At 39.7% G+C, this 21556-nt stretch overlaps 8 protein-coding genes across 9 annotated transcripts; 3 read left to right on the forward strand and 5 right to left on the reverse strand.

Annotated features, from left to right (window-relative positions):
* Positions 1-1599: 1599 nt before the first annotated feature.
* Positions 1600-3736, reverse strand: LOC117793066 (tubulin alpha-1 chain). Its single transcript, XM_034633450.1, has 2 exons — positions 3593-3736; positions 1600-3182 (listed from the first exon to the last, which is right to left on the reverse strand). Exons 1-2 carry the CDS (start codon positions 3593-3595, stop codon positions 1833-1835), a joined length of 1353 nt encoding a protein of 450 aa, XP_034489341.1. The 5' UTR covers positions 3596-3736; the 3' UTR covers positions 1600-1832.
* An 838-nt stretch (positions 3737-4574) lies between these two features.
* LOC117791296 (terminal uridylyltransferase Tailor) lies at positions 4575-7441 on the forward strand. Its single transcript, XM_034631006.1, has 9 exons — positions 4575-4775; positions 5160-5279; positions 5346-5811; positions 5877-6101; positions 6161-6267; positions 6321-6456; positions 6527-6703; positions 6770-6971; positions 7031-7441. Exons 1-9 carry the CDS (start codon positions 4668-4670, stop codon positions 7203-7205), a joined length of 1716 nt encoding a protein of 571 aa, XP_034486897.1. The 5' UTR covers positions 4575-4667; the 3' UTR covers positions 7206-7441.
* On the reverse strand, positions 7430-8438 carry LOC117791297 (dephospho-CoA kinase). Its single transcript, XM_034631007.1, has 3 exons — positions 8327-8438; positions 7943-8234; positions 7430-7878 (listed from the first exon to the last, which is right to left on the reverse strand). The coding sequence occupies exons 1-3, from the start codon at positions 8436-8438 to the stop codon at positions 7572-7574; spliced, it is 711 nt and encodes a 236-aa protein (XP_034486898.1). The 3' UTR covers positions 7430-7571.
* A 676-nt stretch (positions 8439-9114) lies between these two features.
* Positions 9115-11500, forward strand: LOC117789570 (THO complex subunit 4). The gene is made up of 4 exons (XM_034628602.1): positions 9115-9556; positions 10311-10527; positions 10595-10792; positions 10861-11500. The coding sequence occupies exons 1-4, from the start codon at positions 9281-9283 to the stop codon at positions 11022-11024; spliced, it is 855 nt and encodes a 284-aa protein (XP_034484493.1). The 5' UTR covers positions 9115-9280; the 3' UTR covers positions 11025-11500.
* Positions 11501-11715: 215 nt separating this feature from the next.
* On the reverse strand, positions 11716-15004 carry LOC117789571. Of its 2 annotated transcripts, none has more exons than XM_034628603.1 (2): positions 14853-15004; positions 11716-12493 (listed from the first exon to the last, which is right to left on the reverse strand). In XM_034628603.1, the coding sequence occupies exon 2, from the start codon at positions 12478-12480 to the stop codon at positions 12127-12129; it is 354 nt and encodes a 117-aa protein (XP_034484494.1). In that variant the 5' UTR covers positions 12481-12493; positions 14853-15004; the 3' UTR covers positions 11716-12126. The 2 variants fall into 2 exon arrangements, with proteins under 2 accessions (XP_034484494.1, XP_034484496.1); XM_034628605.1 differs by lacking the exon at positions 14853-15004 and adding an exon at positions 12800-12935.
* A 2464-nt stretch (positions 15005-17468) lies between these two features.
* Positions 17469-18466, reverse strand: LOC117789691 (60S ribosomal protein L35a). Its single transcript, XM_034628780.1, has 4 exons — positions 18449-18466; positions 17926-18156; positions 17634-17861; positions 17469-17561 (listed from the first exon to the last, which is right to left on the reverse strand). Exons 2-4 carry the CDS (start codon positions 18148-18150, stop codon positions 17538-17540), a joined length of 477 nt encoding a protein of 158 aa, XP_034484671.1. The 5' UTR covers positions 18151-18156; positions 18449-18466; the 3' UTR covers positions 17469-17537.
* Positions 18467-18611: 145 nt separating this feature from the next.
* LOC117789689 (polymerase delta-interacting protein 2) lies at positions 18612-20476 on the forward strand. Its single transcript, XM_034628778.1, has 4 exons — positions 18612-18970; positions 19098-19551; positions 19608-19949; positions 20011-20476. Exons 1-4 carry the CDS (start codon positions 18861-18863, stop codon positions 20347-20349), a joined length of 1245 nt encoding a protein of 414 aa, XP_034484669.1. The 5' UTR covers positions 18612-18860; the 3' UTR covers positions 20350-20476.
* On the reverse strand, positions 20378-21519 carry LOC117789690 (39S ribosomal protein L44, mitochondrial). Its single transcript, XM_034628779.1, has 2 exons — positions 21429-21519; positions 20378-21376 (listed from the first exon to the last, which is right to left on the reverse strand). The coding sequence occupies exons 1-2, from the start codon at positions 21493-21495 to the stop codon at positions 20478-20480; spliced, it is 966 nt and encodes a 321-aa protein (XP_034484670.1). The 5' UTR covers positions 21496-21519; the 3' UTR covers positions 20378-20477.
* Between the last annotated feature and the right edge of the window lie 37 nt (positions 21520-21556).

Here is a 21556-nt window from a genome sequence, read left to right on the forward strand (position 1 = left end):
TTATCACAGAGTAAAATTTATATTTGAATCTGTCTCGGAGTGGGGGTAAAGTGCAAGGCTGCCACCAAATACCAAAGAGTGGCCAGATAGTTATTAAATCAAATTATAAAGTTTGTCGATACTATCGATAATACTCCGGCTGTAAAAGTACTCATTCTTGATGTTTGCATGTGTTTGTGATTAACACATATATGTGTCATGTATGTATGTAAACGTATACATACAAATCCTTATAATGGTATATATTTATTTACGCATCCATATATATGTACAGTGTAAATAAATACCAATCACTGTTACTATGCTTCATTGATCAAACAATTACAAACAAAAGAAACTTTGGCTAGCAATATAAAATCTGAACACAATTTGTGTCGTCCGATGTAAAATCAATCTCGAATGTCTGCCCACTTCACCGCCCACAGCAATTTGATAGAGCCGGCTTGCATGGGTTTGAGGCTGTCGTCATTGCTGCTTGAGGTGAACTTGATTCATTCAATATACATACATACACACAAACACACATACACACAATCAAATCTCTGACGCTGTCTCGTTTCTACTCCCACAAATGCAAAAATAGTGTGGGTTTTGTTGGACTCCAAGGCATCTGTTTTTAAAATAAAACAAGGTTTAGTCATCATGCCAGCTGCAATCAAATGTAGCTAAAAGAAGCCCTTGTTAATGGTTTATATTTATTATGGCTAGCTACATGTTAGAATTTTTGGTTAACTTTAAAAGTCTGTAATTTCAACTTTAGTTTGTATTGTTTGGCAAACTTAACCTTAAATCTTTTCTTTATATGTACATACATATGTTATGAGCTGAGAGCCACTGTATGTATGTACATATGTTTGTTTGTATATACAAGTAGCAGCCATCTGTGCGACTTTTCTGCATTTCCTGTGTGTTCTTGTAAATTTCTAGAAATTTAATAGCTGCAGCTGTTTACCTGCTTTTCGAATTTACCGAAAAGGGACAAGCTGCTTTTTCTGCCGCAATAACAAGCCGGTTTACCTAGGCTTCAATTTCTTAGTGCGAATTAAAAGCAACCCTCCTTAAATGGTTGGCTGAGCTCGTACGCAATCATTTGAATGTATTTATATGTATACATACGTACGTACGTACATAATATGCACTACATATAAGGCGAGGTAGAGTTGCCAGCCGGCAATTACAGCACACAGAAATGAAGTCATCGCCTAATTCTGAGTTGCCGCAACCCCAAACCCCCCTCCCCATTTCCCACTCCACAAATCAAGTTGTGGTTGCTTTTGTTATGCTGCAGCATGACTCATCATTTTTAATCAATAAATCTTGACATGCACACTCTGGGAGACCATAATAGCTGCTCTAAATATAGTTGCATGCAACGCCCAAGTACAGTCTCGAGTAAAAATTTATGTACTACATAGTATATATATGGAGTAAAGTAGAAAGCGGCACTTGACTATTAATAGAGCGCTGCGAGGCACTCGCTCCGCTTTCCCTAGCCACGTCCACAATTGCCGGCCATTAAAAGCACATCTTGCGTTCATTGAACTCCTTGGCTGAAAAGACTCCAGAGAAAAAGAGAGAAAGGAAAAGAAAATGCGATTGTTTTTCTGCTGACAACACTGACTATTCGCTGTTTTTTATTTCTTTCGAACACAATTATAGAGCTGTTTCTGTTTCACATTATGTTCATGTCTTGTCTTTACTCCAGTGTTTCTTCTATTTTTTTTTTTATGAATTTTTGCTTGTTATATTTTGCTGACAATGCGTGGGCATTGGTTTCGACGTTTGCCACGCCCACCAATGACGCTTGCCTCATGCGAGATGAGGGAGTGTGTTTAGTACTCCTCGGCACCCTCGCCCTCACCATCACCAGAGTCCATGCCGACCTCCTCGTAATCCTTCTCGAGGGCAGCCAAATCCTCACGGGCCTCGGAGAACTCTCCTTCCTCCATACCCTCACCGACGTACCAATGGACGAAGGCACGCTTGGCATACATCAAGTCGAACTTGTGATCCAGACGAGCCCAGGCCTCGGCAATAGCCGTGGTGTTGGACAACATGCAGACGGCACGCTGCACCTTGGCCAAATCGCCACCTGGCACCACAGTGGGTGGCTGGTAGTTGATGCCAACCTTGAAGCCAGTGGGACACCAGTCGACGAACTGGATGGTGCGCTTGGTCTTGATGGTAGCAATAGCGGCATTCACATCCTTGGGCACAACATCACCACGGTACAACATGCAGCAAGCCATGTACTTGCCGTGACGGGGATCGCACTTGACCATCTGGTTGGCTGGCTCGAAGCAGGCATTGGTGATTTCGGCCACAGACAGCTGCTCGTGGTAGGCCTTCTCGGCGGAGATGACTGGAGCGTAGGTGACCAGAGGGAAATGGATACGTGGGTAGGGCACCAAGTTGGTCTGGAATTCAGTCAGATCCACATTCAGGGCACCATCGAAACGCAGGGATGCGGTGATTGAGGACACAATCTGGCCAATCAAACGATTCAGATTGGTGTATGTGGGACGCTCAATATCCAAGTTACGACGGCAGATATCATAGATAGCCTCATTGTCGACCATGAAGGCGCAGTCCGAGTGCTCCAGAGTCGTATGTGTGGTCAGAATGGAGTTGTAGGGCTCAACGACAGCGGTGGACACCTGGGGAGCTGGATAGATGGCGAATTCCAGCTTGGACTTCTTGCCATAATCGACAGACAGGCGCTCCATCAGCAGGGAGGTGAATCCAGAGCCGGTACCACCACCGAACGAGTGGAAGATCAGGAAGCCCTGGAGGCCAGTGCACTGATCGGCCAACTTGCGGATGCGATCCAGCACCAGATCAACAATCTCCTTGCCAATGGTGTAGTGACCACGAGCGTAGTTGTTGGCGGCATCCTCCTTGCCGGTGATCAACTGCTCGGGATGGAACAGCTGGCGGTATGTGCCAGTGCGGACCTCATCGACCACAGTTGGCTCCAAGTCCACGAACACGGCACGGGGCACATGCTTGCCGGCACCGGTCTCGCTGAAGAAGGTGTTGAATGAGTCATCGCCACCACCGACAGTCTTATCGGAGGGCATCTGGCCATCGGGCTGGATGCCGTGCTCAAGGCAGTACAACTCCCAGCAGGCATTACCGATCTGGACACCAGCTTGGCCAACATGGATAGAGATACATTCACGCTGTAATCAAAAAAAGGAAAGAAAACGGTGAAAGTTCGATTAATTGCTCTGAGTTGCACAGAAAAATCGATATGCGGTTTGAGCCACGCCCAACGCAATGATGCCACACTTCATCTGTATGCATGTATGTGTGTGTAAGCGAGACATCAAATAGATATACCGACAAAATTCTGAATCAACGTTTTCTGTATGAAATTTTCACAAGTTTTCCGTAATTTGTTGGTGTAAAATACCAACAGAATTTACTAGTCGTTCTTTTTTCTACAATTTTTACATGACGTCATCACATTGCAAGAAAAATGTGACGCCGCCATTTTGAAAGTTCCCTTTTTTTGATTCTCGGTCCAATACATTGTATATGCACCACTAGACTTTAATTTTATTTTATAAAATATCATTAAAAAACTTACCATATTGAGTTTTTATAACTTTTTTTTTCACACACAAAAAATTCACAGAAAATCTGTAGAGCAAACTTTTAGGTCTATCTCGGAGAGAATCTACGTTCGAATTGCCGGCTATGAGGCTTCACAAACGTATAATGAAAATTTTAGGCTGCGGCTGCTATTTATAGTCTCGGAAACGAAAGTGTTTCAATGTGTGAGTGAGTACTTTGATGCCAAGAAATCGAAGTTGGCGTTTAAAGCATAGTATCGATATCAATGTGGATATATCGATATTTATTTCAAATACTTCCTGGTTGCACGTTGCCACACTTTCCTTTCTAGGCGCTACATTTAATTATCATAACAGCAGCAAACATTACAGCGTTCACTGTAAATTAAATAATTTTTTGTGTGTTTTTTGTAACAACTTAACTTCAATTGCAACTTTCTTTACATAGAAGCTATCACGCAAAAAAAGACGTAATCAGTGCAAATCATTGAAATGTAAGTTCTGGTTATCTTACAGGAAAAATCATTAATCATTATCATTAATTTCAAAGTAAATGTGTAGAGATTCTCTTTTGTTTTTGTCAGTATTCGATGTCGACTTTATTGCTCATACCGTGCTTTTCGAACACGCATGGTTCTGTTTCAATATTTTAATGTATTGAAATTAGTAATTTTATGTAACTTATATTTAATATGTTATTTAAGTTGAAGCAAACGGCCCGCCATTTGAGCACGATGCTTCATTTTTGTTTCAAGTTTTGGCAACCCTATAAAAAAGCATACAGTTAGTCAAGTAATTATATAGACAAATAAAAAATGTGTACACTATGTTTTGAAAAAATAATACTGTTTATTGATCAAATTTTATTCTTATTTTTTTAAGCTGCGTATGGCTCTAAAAACAAGCTAAAATAATATCCATTGTCTATTGGCTTGAACTATTTTTGAAAATGAATAATTATCGATGTTTTTACTTTGTCAAAAAAACTACTTGACGTACTGTATGTAAATTTTGTCTGGCTAAAATTCACTCGCGTTATAAAACGTAGCTGTTTGTATTTGTTTTGCTTTGTAAACAATAATCGAAAATATGAGAATCGAGGATGTTAATACATTTTGGACAGACAAGGCGGTCTACAACAATGCCGAGCGGATATTTTACGAGGGATTTAAGTTCAGCATACCAACAAGATCTAATGTGAGTTGATTTCACCATAAGCCCTGGCGGGAATGAGTATAGAAGAGACGGAGGAGAGTATGGAGTTGCTGGTATAACAATATTAAATTTATATTTGCAAATGTCGCTCAAGCTATGATTTAATTTCCATGTGCAAGTAAAGTCAAAAATAAAATAAAGAATATTTCTGTACATACATAAATATTATGTACATGTATGTATGTACTTGTGGTACACAGACAGACGCAAAAGTTTCCCAGCCGGCAAGCTCTTGTAGGTGGCAACCCTATTCAAATCAGCTGCTTTTCAGAAAGCGTCCCCCTTTGTTAAACTTATTTTGTTGTTTTTGTTCGAGCAAAATACAATTGTGAATTTATTTTAATATCAATCGTTTGAGTTCCTTAGGAGGACGTTCGCCCCGTCAACGCTGCTGTCAAAACCACCAAAAAGAGTAAAAAACGCAAAGCAATGGCGGAAAACCAACAGCACCAGCAACAACAACAACAACAAAAAAGTTTATTATACGTAAGTAATATTATAACTTACTCGATGCAAATCAAATTTTATTATAATCCGGAACGATATCATTAGTTAAATCCGCTAACGTTGGAAGCAAACTTCTTTTTGGAGACGCTGGAATGTGTAAGTCGTCAGAGCCAAGTTCAATTGGATCCACATTTGGCCCATTTACTGGAGCGCATTGTTGTTGGCATCGAAAATTATCTGGACAAGAAGCCCACTTACATAGTGCCTAAAGAGACGACGCAACAGGTGGCCAATGAGCAGTCAACTGCAACAGTTGGTGGCAGTGTTGCCTTTGTTCCTCCCAATGAGTTTGCGAAAATCAAGCGCACATTCAATTGCACAGCGTGCACGCATCGAATTGTGGGCACAACAATTGCCAAGGCAGTGGCACATTTGGCCGAGCAGCATCCGAATCCTAATCCAAATCCCAATCCAAATACGATCAATGGCCAGCGGCCGGCACAGACAAGGCAAGAGAAGAAACTGGCTGAGGTCGAAGCTCGATCCAAAAACACGATGCAACTGCCCAAGAGTAAGGAAATAGTAATAAATTATTGTTCAACTGTTCCCAATATAGTCAAACTGCTTTTCTTGCAGAAGCTAAAGCCCTGGTATCGTCGGACATTACATGCATGTTCAAGGATAAATATCAAGTAGCGGATAAGCTTAAAGTGATGACTGAGTACGATGATATCGAGAAAGATTTGTGTAAGCTGATAGCGCCAAGTTTTGCCAATCAGCCAGTGCGGATATATAAGTTTGGTTCACGGATTACGGGCATTGGCAGCTGTTCCTCTGATTTGGATGTATTTGTAGATATTGGTATGTTCTATATATAGAATAAATAACTATATGAAAGGATTAACAATTTTATACGGCAGGCAACAAGTTTCACAAGTTTGAGCATCGGGCTTCTAAGGAAACGATCTCCAAGCTGCGGGTACTACGTGGACTATTCAGTGCGAGCAAGGAGTGGCGCATCATCAATGTAAGATACAATTCCTTTAATAGTTAAATGATTATTTATGTGTATTCTTGTAGGTTATTGAACAGGCGCGAGTGCCCATTATAAAGACCTGCCACCTGTCGTCTGGAATCGAGTGTGATATCTGCCTGAATAGCTTGGGCTTTTGCAACACAAACTTGCTTAAATATTTACTTGAAGCCCAACCACTAGGTGAACTGATGAATAAGAAAACTTTAAGAATCATTAACTAAACACTTTGCATCTGCATCACATTTTATAGTTCAGTACATGTGCATCTACGTAAAAACTTGGCTGGAGCGTTGCAAACTGACGGAACAAATATCAACGTACAGTATGGCATTGATGGTTATATACTTTTTACAGCTCAAACAACTGCTGCCAGCAATTGCTCTTCTCCAGGTCGACGAATCCAGTTCAGCCAAACAGTGTGTGGGACGTGAGTGCTGCCTGATAACAAAAATTTTGTGTACTTCCCCTAAATATGTATTCTGTTCTCTCGTAGCTTGGGTTGCAAATTTTACACAAAAGTCACTCAACGATCTAAAAATAAAGCAAATTGAGGTTACCGTGTCGCTGATTAAAGAGAATATGAAAGAACTTTTTAAATTCTATGCCACGTTTAATTATGAACGTTTCGTAGTTTCTCCATTTTTTGGCCAACAAAATATCCAAATATCGAATTATGAAAAATCGATGCCCAAACGGTAAATAGATTATCCGATTTTTATACGCATACAACAATTTTAATCATTTTTATGTTTAGGTACTTGGAGTACGCTTGCCAAAATCCAGAATCGGTGCTCCAGCTTCGTAAGCCAATGGTTGTCCAGGATCCCATACAGCTGAATCATAACGTCACTAAGGCGGTGACCAAAAACGGGCTGCAAACATTTGTCGATTATTGTGCACAAACGGCGGCTCTACTTGCAGATTCTTGAAATTGCAAATTGTCGCCAGAATAATAACAAAACTGCTCTGCTTAGATATTCCTTGTCGCTCCCATCCACTTATGTTAAGTTCAACTACATAAGTGTTCGTTCTCTATATATAAAGTATGTACATAAGTATTCAATTAGATTAAAGTTGTTTAAAAACTGTGTCCATCGAATTCTGAAAATAATTAAAATGATTACCGTAATAGAAGCCAATAAAAAACGATTAATTGTAATCTTCATATTTCATAATTTATTTGCTAAATTCTGCGGGTGTGCGTCTGAAGATATTTTTGGTATAAATTCATAAACGTAATATAAATAAAAATAGAAAACAAGGTAACGACACACATGAAAACATACAAGGAACGCTTAAAGACTCCTCGACTTGGGCCAGAAGTCGAAGGTCTTGTTCAGGAAGTATATGGTAAAGCATACAATTAGAATTGCACCCAAAATTGAGAAACGATTGTACCAATGCTTATTGCTCTCCTGCATCAGATTAAAAATGCGCATGGCAGCGGCTTCAGTTTCCTCAACACTTCCATTATTGTCAATTACAAAATGCGATTTCTCACATTTTCTATCCAGCGGCATTTGCGACTCAACCCGATTACGAGCCTCGGGCTCCGATAGCTCATTGCGGGCTAACAAACGCTCCATTTGCTTGTCCGGGTCGCTAGAAAAATAGCAATTTGTATAAAAATAAATAAGAATGTATTTAAAGTGTGTCTAAAACTCACCAGGACACAGTGATTATCTTGTAGATGAAATCCATTAGAATGCCCGTTTCAAATAGTAATGGCAAGTCGAGCACGATATAAGCATGGCCAGACATGAAATACTTAAAGACACGCCAAAATATTGTGCGATGTATTGTCGGGTGTGTAATCTGGTTCAGTTTTCCACGCAGTTCCTTGTTTTCGAAAATTATTCGACCCAACACAGCCCGATTTAACTCCTTGGTCGGCAACATGACTTCGTCGCCGAAAACAGAGCGAATCTTTTGCCAACATGGTTGACCTGGTTCTACAACTGTGGAGGGCGTTAAGTATTGTTAATTTACGTTCAGCCTCGCTAATTAAGTTTAATTACAACATCCCGTAAAATAATTCATGTTCACTTACTCTCTCTGGCAATTTTGTCTGCATCGATAATTGGAATGCCATGGCGCTCGAAGACCTTGGTAACCGTGCTTTTACCCGTTGCAATACCTCCAGTTATTGCTACAATGAACATCTTTAGGCCAAGTTTTGTGGAATGCTTTAGTTTATTTTCATTTATTGTTGATAGTAGAGACAAGAGTTGTACCGAATCTAGGGCTGTTGAACATATATCAAAGCATCAATATATCGATATTTTGTTGTCCAAATATCGAGTTGTATTTGGGGATGCCACCCTACAGAATTTTTGGATATTTTATTGGAATTTTCTCGATTTTAATTTTTTTTTTTATTTTTTACAATAAAAAATTTAACTACTCTCCTTTTGGGTTGACAAGCTTCAAACCTTCATTAAAATTTATATATATATTTTTGAGTTTCGAATTTTAAATTTGTATCAAAATGTTAATTAATTTCAAAGTTATTGCATTTTAGAATTTGCATCAACTAAAATTTAAATTTTCGTTCGTTCAATAGAAGTAAATCCTTGGTTGTTCATTTAGTGAACAGATCCCAAAACAAATCGTTCAGTGAATAGATCCCAAAACAGTCCGTTGTTTGATTTTTTCTTAAAAATTTTTATAAAGTTTTTAATTTAAATTGCAGGCCGGGAATTTTTAGATCCTAACGGTTATTTGAAACGGTCGACAGATTGTGGCGGTCGCGCGATAGACAACTATTTATACATTTTTCAGCACTTAGTCGATAAATTTAGACGCTGAACAACACATTTTTTCATTAAGTCAGCCATCTTTGATTTTGTTTCTACGTTTTCATTCTCGTGCGTCGTTTTCAGCAATTGCCGAAATTTACACGCGCTCGTAGTAAAACAACAAAACGCGAGTTTAATTACAAAGTTTGCAAGCAATTTAACAATATTTCTAGCATCTGAAAGTCGCAGACTTATACAAAACAAAAATGGTGGATAAAATTGAAATGAGTCTGGATGATATCATTAAGTCGACGCGTACACAGAAGAAACCACAGAGCAGCGGTCGCGGAGGCCCGGGAGGAGCTCGCCGGTCTGGCGGCCAACAGCGCTTCGCTGCTGGAGGACCACGTCGTGGCGGTGGGCCAGCCGGTGGCTCGCCACGCAAACCAGCACCAGCTAGTGGTGCCGGTGGTGTGCTCAAAGGTCGCCGCGGTGGTGGCGGCGGAGGCGGTGGTGTCATACAGAAGCCTCGGCTCGCACGGGTAATTGAAACGTAACGTTGTGTCATGTAGATGCAAATAGCAGCCAGAAATATCCATGCTTATGCATTAAAAAGGACAGCCCAAGTTGGAAGCTCACGATTCTTAGCGAATTTCACATAAATGATACAAACAATTGCGAAAACATCAAAAAGTCTTAGCAGCTGCACACAGACGGAATCAAAATGGCTACCATATGCAGAATGAACGGTACTTGTACCGCTACTTGTATCATGTGGACAAGCATAACTGCAAAATGGCGGCTGCCAGTGAGCACATAATTAAAAAAAAAAATAATAACTTAAACAATAACAATGTATTAACGCATGTTTGATTGTTTTAAGGATGGCACGGCAGCAGCAGAGCGATTACTACAATGCGTCAAAATCAAACTCATTTATGTATTTACAAGTTTTTCTGCATTTCGTTGAGGATTTCGCGTTTTGTTTTTGCGAACACTTTTTCTTTGTATTCCCCGTTCCATAATAACACGTTTAATAATTTTCTTGTGTATTGCCAAATGAAACAAAGAGTGGCAGTCAATCAATCAATCAATATACATACATACATACGTACATAATATTTAGTGTTTGTGCACTTCTTCGACGGCGTCCTCTTGATATGGCTAGGATACAACAACTGCTGCTACTACATCTCCCAAATGTTTGATCGAAAACTTGTTGTTGTTGTTCCCCCGATCAACGAATCAACCAACTTGCAACAATCCAATCTTCTACCTAATACTACCCCCCTCTAGGGCGATGTGAACAGCGCTTGGAAGCATGATATGTACGATGGTCCAAAGCGCAACGGTGGAGCAGGAGGAGGAGGAGGAGGCGGTACAGGACCAACACGTTTGATTGTTGGCAATTTGGACTATGGCGTATCAAATACGGACATCAAGGAGCTATTCAATGACTTTGGCCCCATGAAGAAGGCGGCCGTGCATTATGATCGTTCCGGTCGCTCATTGGGTATGTCTGCTTTTCTACCTAACATATATATATGTATAATAATTGTTTGTTTACAAATCTCACACAGGCACCGCAGATGTTATATTCGAGCGACGTTCTGATGCCCTCAAGGCCATTAAACAATATCATGGTGTGCCATTGGACGGTCGTCCCATGACCATACAACTCGCCGTCTCCGATGTTGCTGCCCTAACACGACCAGTGCCCGCCGATGATGTGAAGCGTCGTGTGGGTGGCGGATCAGGAGCACAGTTCAAGCGTGGTGGTATGTTAATAGACAATCGAAATTAATACTTAATCCACCAATAATTTATCATCATTTGACTATTTTAGGTGGACAAGCCGGCGGTGGACCGCGTCGCGGTAGTTTCCGGCGTCCAGCGGGTGGAAAGCCCGCTGCCGCAGCTGGAGGTCAACGTCGCGAACGAAAAGCCCCGCCAACTGCCGAAGAATTGGATGCCGAATTGGACTCGTACATTAATGACATGAAAATCTAATTAGCTATAGTGAGAAACTGATTTAGAGTATAAACACAAATATGGACTTATTGCGGTTCTACAAAATGGAACCAGAATAATTCAACGAACCGAACTTGTGCACAGAGAACAGCTTTTAGTCATAATTACAACAATTGATTTTCATAAATTATATACACATAATGCTGTTTGGGCTTGCGCATTAAATAATTAGTTGTTAAATGTATTGATGTGGCGCCCTCTAGTTGATAAGATGTCTAAAATACAAATGGATGTATTTATTCGTAAATATAATAGTACTTTATAAAATAATGACCATCCCGTCACGATAATTATTAATTCTGGTGTAATAAACAATAGACTTAATATCGTCACTAAGCTCAGTATATCTTAATAATTGAACATTTAATTGCACAAACTTTCTAATCTAAGGCCGTGCGAATTTTATCGCTGCAGATTGATCAAATATTAAAGTTAATACCTTTTTGGTAACAAGACGTTTTGACTTTCTCTCCATCTCAACTCGCCTTTTGGGAGTTTAAAAGACAACGATTCCAAGGGGATTTTGTAATAAAAGGCAGCATGTTTTTTTTTTATTAATTGTTAAATTTATTTTTTTGCAATGCTCTTACGTAATTAGAAAATAGTTTTGGACAAATTTTACAGACCATTACAAGTTTCGATTGGACATTTAAGTACAGATACAAAATGGTAAATTTGTTAAGTAGTTTTTTTTTATTAGGGCGGAATCGCACTTGATGCTTAAACAATTGCGTTAGACGATATAAAATAGTATGCTTAGTAAAACACAAATCATAAATCAAATTCAAAATCAGGAAGCGGAAGAAAGACAAAGTTTAGCGACGAATTTAATAAACTTGTTTAGAACTGTTTGAACATTTTGCATTGTAGCCAATTTGGAATATGCATATGAGTGTATAGGCTAAATATGTATATAGGTATATTTTAAGCGATTTATATTTATAAATGTATAATGAAGTTGAGGATGTCTTGGCGTGTGTGTATGTATGTGTGTGTCTATATTTTTGTGTGTGTGAATATGTGAGTGTCAGTAAATGCGTGGCAGCCACACAGCTACCCCATCCTCCTCTGGTTCGTTGCTCTACCAGAAGCCACCCGATGAGTAACCGCCGGGTGGAACACGTCCACGCGCCTGATCATTTGTCGCTTTGTTGCCATTGCTGCTCTCTTTGGGCTGGCTGGCTGCAGGCTTTTGTTCCTCCTTTTGGGTGGCTACCTCGTCCCGGATCTTTTCCACCACCTTATTGACATCGGTGGAGCCCATGCAGGCATTTAGATTGGAAGAGTTCTGTTGGTTGTATTTGGGACGCGGGGCATTTACAGCTACTTCGGGTTCCGAAAAGATGTTGGTATGTCCGCCGCCTGGTGGCTTCAGAACGCGACTGGATGGACGTGCCGAGTTGTTAAGGCCAATTTTCAGTTCGGTGGATGTCATATTTGCTTAGTACCTGCAAATGAAAATAAGTTAAGATTATATATTTAATTATACAACAATTGTTAGAAATTGTTCTGATAGAAGTAAATATATAATTTACAAATGTGTACGGTGTTAATCTTTAAACAAGAGAGTATCTTGAAATATTGTTTAAAAATGCACACTAAAGTTTCAACTTTACTTCAAAAAACTTTCAATATTTTTTTAAAGTTTCCATTTAGGTTATTACAATATAGTGTTTCTATTGCGTGAAAACAATTTCGTGACAGACTGTATGTATGTAAGTCATGTACATAAAGAGAATAGTCACGCCACTTACAAAACTGGCCAACAATGAAGCGACGGCGGTGACGAACGTCAGCAAACTGAGCCATGATGAAAAATGGCAGAACGGAGAACCGTTCAACAGAAACAGAGTCAGACAACAGAAAACAGCAGAGTGGAAAACATTTGCACCACCAATCCCCCCCTACTTCACCATGTCCCCCTCTCTTACTCTCTCTCTCACACACACACAAAAGCACTCACAATGGCGATTTGGCTGTTCACTTTTTTACATACATACATACATTTACTTTTATACATACATATGTTCATAATATTATCTCTATTTTTGAGCATTGCGTTCTTTTATACTTTCCCGTTACCTATAATTGCGGGTCTGCCAGCCGTACACTTTCTCATTGTTGTTGCCATTTTGTTTGTTTGTTCGTTTTGTTGTTGTGCAAAGCCGCTGCATCATATTTATATGCACAAAAAGATAGCTGAATAATAGTTTGGACATTAATAATAATGTCTTTCTATTTACCCCCAAAGTGGATTTCAACTTTTCTTCAATGTGTCCAAGTGCTTTGTCACAAGTGCTTTGCCAGAAGAAGAGAAGAAGAAAGAGGTCAAAGTGGGGGTAGGCAGTCGGCGATGACATCTGGGAGAAGTGTTGTAAAACGCATGTAACGATGCGTCATGCTTTGTGGGAGGCGAGTATCCCAGGAGATGCCAGCACAGACACAAACACAATTATGTTGAGGTATGCATGTACATACATACATACATACATACTTATAGTCGTGTTTGCGTAAAACAAAGCAAAGTAAATGACCGATAATACAGCAAGTCAAAGATCTCTAAATGACCGACTGTTGGTTAAAGACCAACATTTTCCAAGCGGAATCATAACTGCTAAATGAAGCACTTATGTACATGCATACATACGTATGCATTTATTTATATATAAACACATACATACATATGTATGAATGCGTCAACAATAACTGACTAATATATTTTATTTTTATTTTTTGTATTGGTCACGTCGGCCTGCCCTAAGTTGTTTACAGGTAACATACACTAATGCAATTATTAATTATATTGGCTGTGTCAGTATGTGTGTAAATTTTTTTTTTTGTAGAAATTATGAGTAATGAGCAATCTGGATAAAACTTGAAATGTTAGAAATGTACGCGTCTTCGATTTGGCTCTCTCGCTCTCTTGTTACTGATTTCTCATTGTTTTGAGACTATTGCCATTAGGCAAGACACCAAAACACCGAATGGTCGGCAAAATAAATATGGCAAAACATAAATTAAAAGCAGACAACGATGACCATGGGTCATATGTACATAACTAAACGCAAATCAAGTTTAACCAGGTTTGGCAGACAACCTATATTTATTTATCAGTGTATCAAAAACGGATGAACAACATTAGCAGAATCAAATTGGATTTGCGGTGCCGTAAAAGTGACCCGAAACGGCGGCGTCACTTCCACACAGCAACAACTACATACATACATACGTGTGTATGCACAAAGTATGCATGTGTGTGTGTACGAACATATGCCTTTAGCGAGCGCCTGCCTGTGCTAAAAGTTTGGTTCAAACTGCCTCTATCTAGTTTTCAGCCAGCGCATGCGATTATTAAGTTCGAAACATGCACTCACCGACTAAAAAAATAAAAGAGGCATGCAAACCTGGTTACTAAACTAGCCGAGGGGAGTCCAGGGTGCAGAGCTGCAGTAGTGTATCACAGGGAAGGGGGAAAACGGGATGTTTTGTGATAGTTTTATGCTTCAGTATACTTATTTATGTATGTACATATGGCGGCTGTGCTAAATAAAATGGTAAAAGCAGCTGCACTTCACAAACACACGCACGTTTACCCCTGCCAAGCCCTTCATCAGCACACCATAATCATCAGAAAAAACAGATACACAGTTTGGTTAGCCTCAAAATTCCGTGACACAAATACAAATAAAAAGATGATGATTAAGTTTTCTTCCGGAACTTAATCGATTTAGTTTAGTGCATGTGCAACAAGTTCTCCCTGAGCTGTTATATTATTATTAACACAATGTGCTTTCTTTACATACATACCTTAAGTATTTATTGAGCAATATTTGCTTTGTCGCTTTATGTATATAAATATAATCTACTGCAAAATTTTCACTGCGAAAACGACGCCACCTTCAATGAACGGTTTATTTAAAATGGACAACGACAATGTAACCGTATCACTGTTGCCCACTTGGCTATTTTATAGCTAGCTCTGGCTATTCTCAGAGTTCGTTTGCTAAAAAATTCAAATTTACTATTAACTGAATATCTGGTAACTTAAATATATTTTTAGCTTAGTTTTGCTATTACAACTGTGCAACAGTAACCACAAATACAAATTTAGATGTTTTTCAGCCAGAAACAGCCAATGCTCCCCCTAAAAACTAGGCAAAACTGGTGAGGAAAGCTACCACCCGGTCCAAATGTTGCCACTCTGCAAAATTTTTTGATGGGGCAACATGTTCCGTATCAAATTGCAAAAACAGTTGCAAATGCCGTTTTTTATTGCGACATGTTTATTTTAAAACAAGCTGGTAGCACTTATAAATCAGCTGTTTCGTCTCGGCCGGTGCAAGTTTTTTTTATGTTATATTGCATGGCAATTTCACCCGCATCTAAAGCCCCTAAACATTTTGAAAGCCCATGCTCGAAGCGTCGATACAATCAAATTAAAAACGCCACCGCAAATTGTCGTACAACTTTACCTTCTAAAAATATTCTCTACTCTGCATCCTCCAGCTGTTCTCGTCGGTAGGACAGTGGACATCCTTACCCTGTTTATCATTTTAAACAGCATTAAGGCATATTTTAATTAACTCGTCTTTGAAAAGTATGTCAGTATTAAATTAACTTTATTAAATAAAATGTTTTCACAATTTTTTAAAAATTTATTAACATGTTTTTTCTCTGTTGAAATTGCTAAATGACAATCTTCAATTTGTATTTCATCCCTACCAATGTCACCATGTTTTAAGGACTTAAAAGAGACCTTTAAATAGCGAATAAGACTCTCGTTTCTTATCCAAATCCTAGTAGATAGCCTATCCAAATCCATTTCCATGGAGCGCCTGTGTTAGGAAAAGGTTTTCAAAAGGTGGACAAGCAGTCGACAGTTTCCCAAAGCTCAAGCTTATAACTTTGTAGTTCTAATTTGTATTTGTAACTTAATAAAAAATAAACTTGTTGATTTTTACTTCAGACTCCTACTGCTTATCAATTTACGATGGATAAAGTATAAAATAATTATCTCAATGTCCTCAGCACGCGTTTAAAGATACGCGTGCTAAGGACATTGAGAAAATTATTAAAACGTCATAATGTCGAATATTCCAACTAACTGACACTTGAGTCTTCACATTAATTATACTGAGAGTATTTGATATTGTACTGTCAAGGATAGAGCTCTGCCATTAAGTAGTTATATCATTAATGGCAGAGCTCTTTCCAGGACTGATATATCACATTTTCATCATAAAAACTTGTAACATTAACTATATTTTCCAAGTGGCCGAAATTCGACCATTCGCGTGGCATTTTCTTGAGCATGACTGCGTTTTTTTTAGCCGGAGTTTTTCCTTAATAAACTCCAATTATTTAATTCAACCATCGTTACTTCACTGCATCTCTTAATAACATTTCAAAATAAAGATCAAAAGTAGTCATATCGAATGATTGACGGTCACAAAAAGAATTTCAGAAATTCGCCAAGCGTGTTAATATATAATAGATAGATACCTGTTATCATACCAGCTTCTGTAATTATCAGCGATGACATATTAATATCGATTGCACAGCTTGCAACACTGCAGACCAGTGTGACCAGAATTTCAAGGTAGAAAATAACAATTATTTTTAAATGGAAAAGTAAAATAAAAACAAAAGTAAATTCATATAAAAAATTCTTTTTTATTTTTCTATCAAAATTGATACGCTATTGATACCAACGACACCATCGAAAGAATCTTTAAAATCGTTTAATCTCGAAAAAAATTCAAAATAGTTTTGGAAAATGTGTAAATTTAGTCACATATCCATTCCACTTCATTTATGTTCCTTTCTGTAAATTAAGAAGAATTTTTGAAACACAATCATATTTTATTTACTAAAAGATTCCAATATCTCAATTATACACTATTTTTTGATGGTGAAAATTGATTTCATTGAGTATGCTGAGATTATCTGGCAATTAGAAAAAAATAGTAAATTATATTGGAAAATAGCCAGATTCTAGATCATGGCATTCCCAGATTTCTAGCTGTTGGAATTACAAACAAGAATGTTGGAATGAAAAAAAAAAACAATAACACGTGCTGTTTATGCTTGTATTATGGTAGATAGATTGGAGGCGATTTGTTTTTTAGGGTGTTGGTCGAGGAAAGCTCGATATAAAAGCAAGTTTTTTTTTTAGGTTCCGAGCAGCAATCCCATCTCGATTTTATTTCCATTTTACCATATCGGCTAGCGAATTAACAATGTTAATATGTCACAAATCCATCATGGTGAACAGATTGTAAAACTGCTAGCTTTGGTGGTTATGGTTTGTTTTTACTATTGTCAGTGTGATAATATATCACAAAATGTTAAGAACCGCATCAGCTCGACATAACAAATTTCGGAACTATAAATATTGTTTAAAAATACCAGGGATACTAGCAATTAAATTTAAATTGTTTCATTTATTATGTAAACGGATTTTTAGCAGGTCATTAAAAGTTAATTAATAACTTAAATCCTTGAAGGGTACAGCATCTGAAACAATTATAAAAACAAACATTGAATACACGAGAATCACAAATTGAATTTTAGTCATTTTAAACTTACGATGCGGATGCGGTGTCCCATAGCATGACCGGGCAAATTCCTGTTGAAACGGGCACGCACGGAGCCAGTGTTGCCGTGGATGCGGGTAACCTTGCCCCACACAGCGCGGACACGGGTCTTGCGCTCAGGATGCTGTGGCACGCACTTCTTGGTCTGTGCCTTGTAGACATACACGCAACGCTTGCCAACGTAGAACTCGCCATGCTCCTTGCGACGAGCACCCTCAATCTGCAAATGTCAAACCATTAAGTATTTGATATCCAAACATGAACACATTTCATTTCGATCTTACCTTAAGGATGGCGTGGTTCTCGTGCTGGTTCCTCAAACCGCGCTTGTAGCCAGTGAAGACAGCCTTGGCAAACAGACGACCATGACGTTTGTACTTCTTGGCAGAAACCTTCGTCACAGCCTCGGCGGACTTTTCAGCCTTTGGTGCCTTGGCGGCCTTTGCCGCTTTGGGTGCCTTTGCAGCCTTAGGCGCAGCAGCAGCGGGCTTAGCTTGTGTGTCAGCCATAGTTCACTGTAAAATTGAATGATATTGAAACAAAAGTTACTAATTGCTAGCTAATAAGTTGCAGTTCGAAATCTTGTTGGCGCTGGGGATATTTGTTTTGATTGCCAGGTTTGTGGATGCACTCAGCTTTTAGCCATAAACATCGGAAAGTATACACTTCTTTAGAACACAAAATTTCGTTTTGAATATAATACACATATTCATCAATGCACTTCCGCATTCATTTTTGGATATTCTTGTAGATTTCATGTATATTTTTATATTTTTTCAGCGCATAGCATAAAATCCGCGTACGTACCGGAAATCTGTCGAATGGCGAAAGAGCGAGACGATGACAGGTCTGTCATACAGAGCTGTATTCGCAGCTGTTTAATATCGATAGTCTACTATCGAGTAGAGTGGTGCGCAGGGTTGCTGCGCAACATTAAAAATAAATAATCGCATTGACTTGAGAACAAACTCAAAATAAAAATAACAAAAATAAAATTGTACAATAACAATGTTCTTTTGAAAAAATCAGTTTAGTAATTTCACAAAATTCCGTTTACTATCACATGTACCTACTTCAAATAGTTCAAACTTGGAGAACATAAGAACAATTACAAGTAGTGCACGGCCCCCCATTAAGTTGCATAAAAGCTGTTCCCAGATTTCTCATTCAACCCACTACGGCTGCTGCACTCTGTACGTAGTTTTGCGATTCACAACTAATGGGTTTACTACTGCAAGTTTTCAAATGGGACAAGCGTTGGCAATTGCTGCATAAATGTGATATAATTGTGAAGCGATCCATAAAGAAACAGGCCGTAAATCCAACCAAGTAAGAAGTTCATAACTGATTATATGAAAGGGGGTCCAGGGGTTGTGGCATTAGGCAGACACTGCGACGCCACCAAAACAAAAACAAATGTTGCATAATGTAATTGACGTATATATACAATTTACAGGCTTGCTGAGGTGGGCCGCCTGTTGGAAGCCAAAGAAGGTAAATATGACACTGGCCAGCTGTTTCTGCATCGAATCTTTGGCTATCGTGGAGTCATACTCTTTCCATGGACGGCACGGGTTTATGACCGGGACTTGCACAATCCTAGCAGACAGACAACGGTGACATCAGCAACATCAACGCCGACTCAATGTACCACAGAGGCTTCATCACTTAGAGTTAAAGCTGGTAACAGCAACAGCAGCACGACAACAACCGCGCAGCATGAGGAGGCATCAGCAGCGGCATGGCAAGAAAGTAGCAGTGGCACGGACGCGCAGAGTACCCCCAATATGGGTACAGCTAAACCGGTAGCAAGTACCACAGCTAGCAGCGCTGTAGATTCCAAAGAGGTTAAGGGTAAAACTCAAACGTTTTATCAGGTTCTCATTGATACCAGGGACTGTCCACATATTGTGAGTTATAGCCAACATATCAATAACTTTATATTCATACTGCATTGTTTTCTTAGCGCGCCCAAACAGAGGCTGTCACTTTCCTAGGCAATCAGGATTCGAATCGCAGCTTGTATGCTATTCCTGGTCTGGATTATGTGGCGCACGATGACATTATGCCATATTCGTCGGCTGATAAGCATCCGCTGCAGCACGAACTCTTTGACAAGTTTTTAACGCATTCACCGGAAGCAGATCCGCCTTTTGTCAGCCAGGATACACTAAAGGCATGGCAGGAAAAGAATCATCCATGGCTGGACATGAGTGACGTTCACAAGGAAACAACCGAAAGTGTGCGCGTCACAGTTATACCCTTCTATATGGGCTGCCGCGAGACGCCCGCATCTTCGGTTTACTGGGTGAGTGCGAATCCTTTGCAAACAATCAATTTGCTAAATAATTTTCTTATTTTTTCCTCAGTGGCGATATTGCATACGGTTGGAAAATCTGGGTGAGCTCAGCGTTCAGCTGCGTGAGAGACATTGGCGCATCTTCTCACTGTCTGGCACTTTGGAGACGGTGCGTGGACGCGGTGTTGTTGGCCAGGAGCCTATACTTAGTCCGCGACTACCAGCGTTCCAATACAGCAGCCATGTGAGCCTCCAGGCGCCAAGTGGTCATATGTGGGGTACCTTTCGATTGGAGCGTGAGGATGGCTATTCCTTTGATTGCAAAATACCGCCCTTTTCGCTGGAGTCGAAACCGGAAGACGTTGCAACTCCTCCAGTTGGAACGTCCACTGGCGATGAACACGATTAAGAAATTTCATAGAGAGTTGTTATATCGCTGTTAATGATATTCCAACTCAATGTATATTAATCATTCAGGAAGTACATGTGTTTAGGACAAATTAAATATATCAAATAATTAACGAACATCTCCTCAAGCTAACCAAGCCTCACGTTCTTCGTCTCCAGTTGAATACGAAAGTCAAACGGACGACGATTGTCGTGCATCTCAAAAAGCGTCTGCAGTGCATCAATTGCAGCCGTTTCCGTAGCCGTCTTCACATCCTCGCCGTAGCCCTTTCCCAGCAATTGACGATTTGCATAGATTCCCACATGGAAAGCAGACAGCACCGTGTTCTTGCCACAATCGCCTAGCAAGCGAGGCTCCGGTTCACCCAATTGACGCTGCGTGCAGACTTCAGCAAGTAGCTGCATAGGTTGTTCAGGTGTCCATATCTCCAGCAAATCCTTCTGATTCAGTTGCGTGCAAATAAAATCTCGCACAAACAGAAAAGCGCGCTCCATTCCACTTGAATCCGCTAGTGCGCCGATAACAGCTTGCAGTGTGTTTGACAACGTTTCGTTGCTGGGCGGATATTCAGTAGCAAAGATTAGCTCTTTGGTGCCTAGGTGTGTGGATACATGAGCTAAAGTCTCATCGCTCAGCAGGTATGAGGAAATCGCTTCACGTCCAATCGCCGGCAGTTTGGGCAGAGCATGTTGTACATAGGCATCCACATAAGCTTTGGCAATATGCGCTCCCTTAGCAGCCAGTTCACTGTTGTCAGCTGTATGTAAATCCGCCTCATCAATTCCCAGTTTTCGTTGGCGCTCCTGTTCCTGGTGCGCATATGTGCGCTGTGTGAAAGCCCTCTGCAGAAGGGGCAGCTCAAATTCCTCATTCAGCCGCTTGCCAAAGGCAAACAGCTCTGACCGATAGTTCCATTCAACAAATCCAGAACGTGGCTCCGGTTTCTGTGGTCCCTGTTTTTGTACACGGTGTGCAAGTTCACGTAACGTCGGTGACACCCACCGCTTTATGTGACGGCATGTTTGAACTGTAAAATTAATAATTTATTGTATGAACTCAACGAATCAATCAATCCATACCTGTGCCGGCTCTGTTAATAGGCCTCGCAAGTGCAATTACAACAGCAACACTGCGTAACAAGGACATTTTGAATTAAATAATAAAAATATTCAACCACAATACATGCAGACTGTTGCCAACTTAGATA

Source organism: Drosophila innubila (genome assembly GCF_004354385.1).
Source record: "Drosophila innubila isolate TH190305 chromosome 3R unlocalized genomic scaffold, UK_Dinn_1.0 2_E_3R, whole genome shotgun sequence".
In the NCBI taxonomy this organism is placed as follows: domain Eukaryota; kingdom Metazoa; phylum Arthropoda; class Insecta; order Diptera; family Drosophilidae; genus Drosophila; species Drosophila innubila.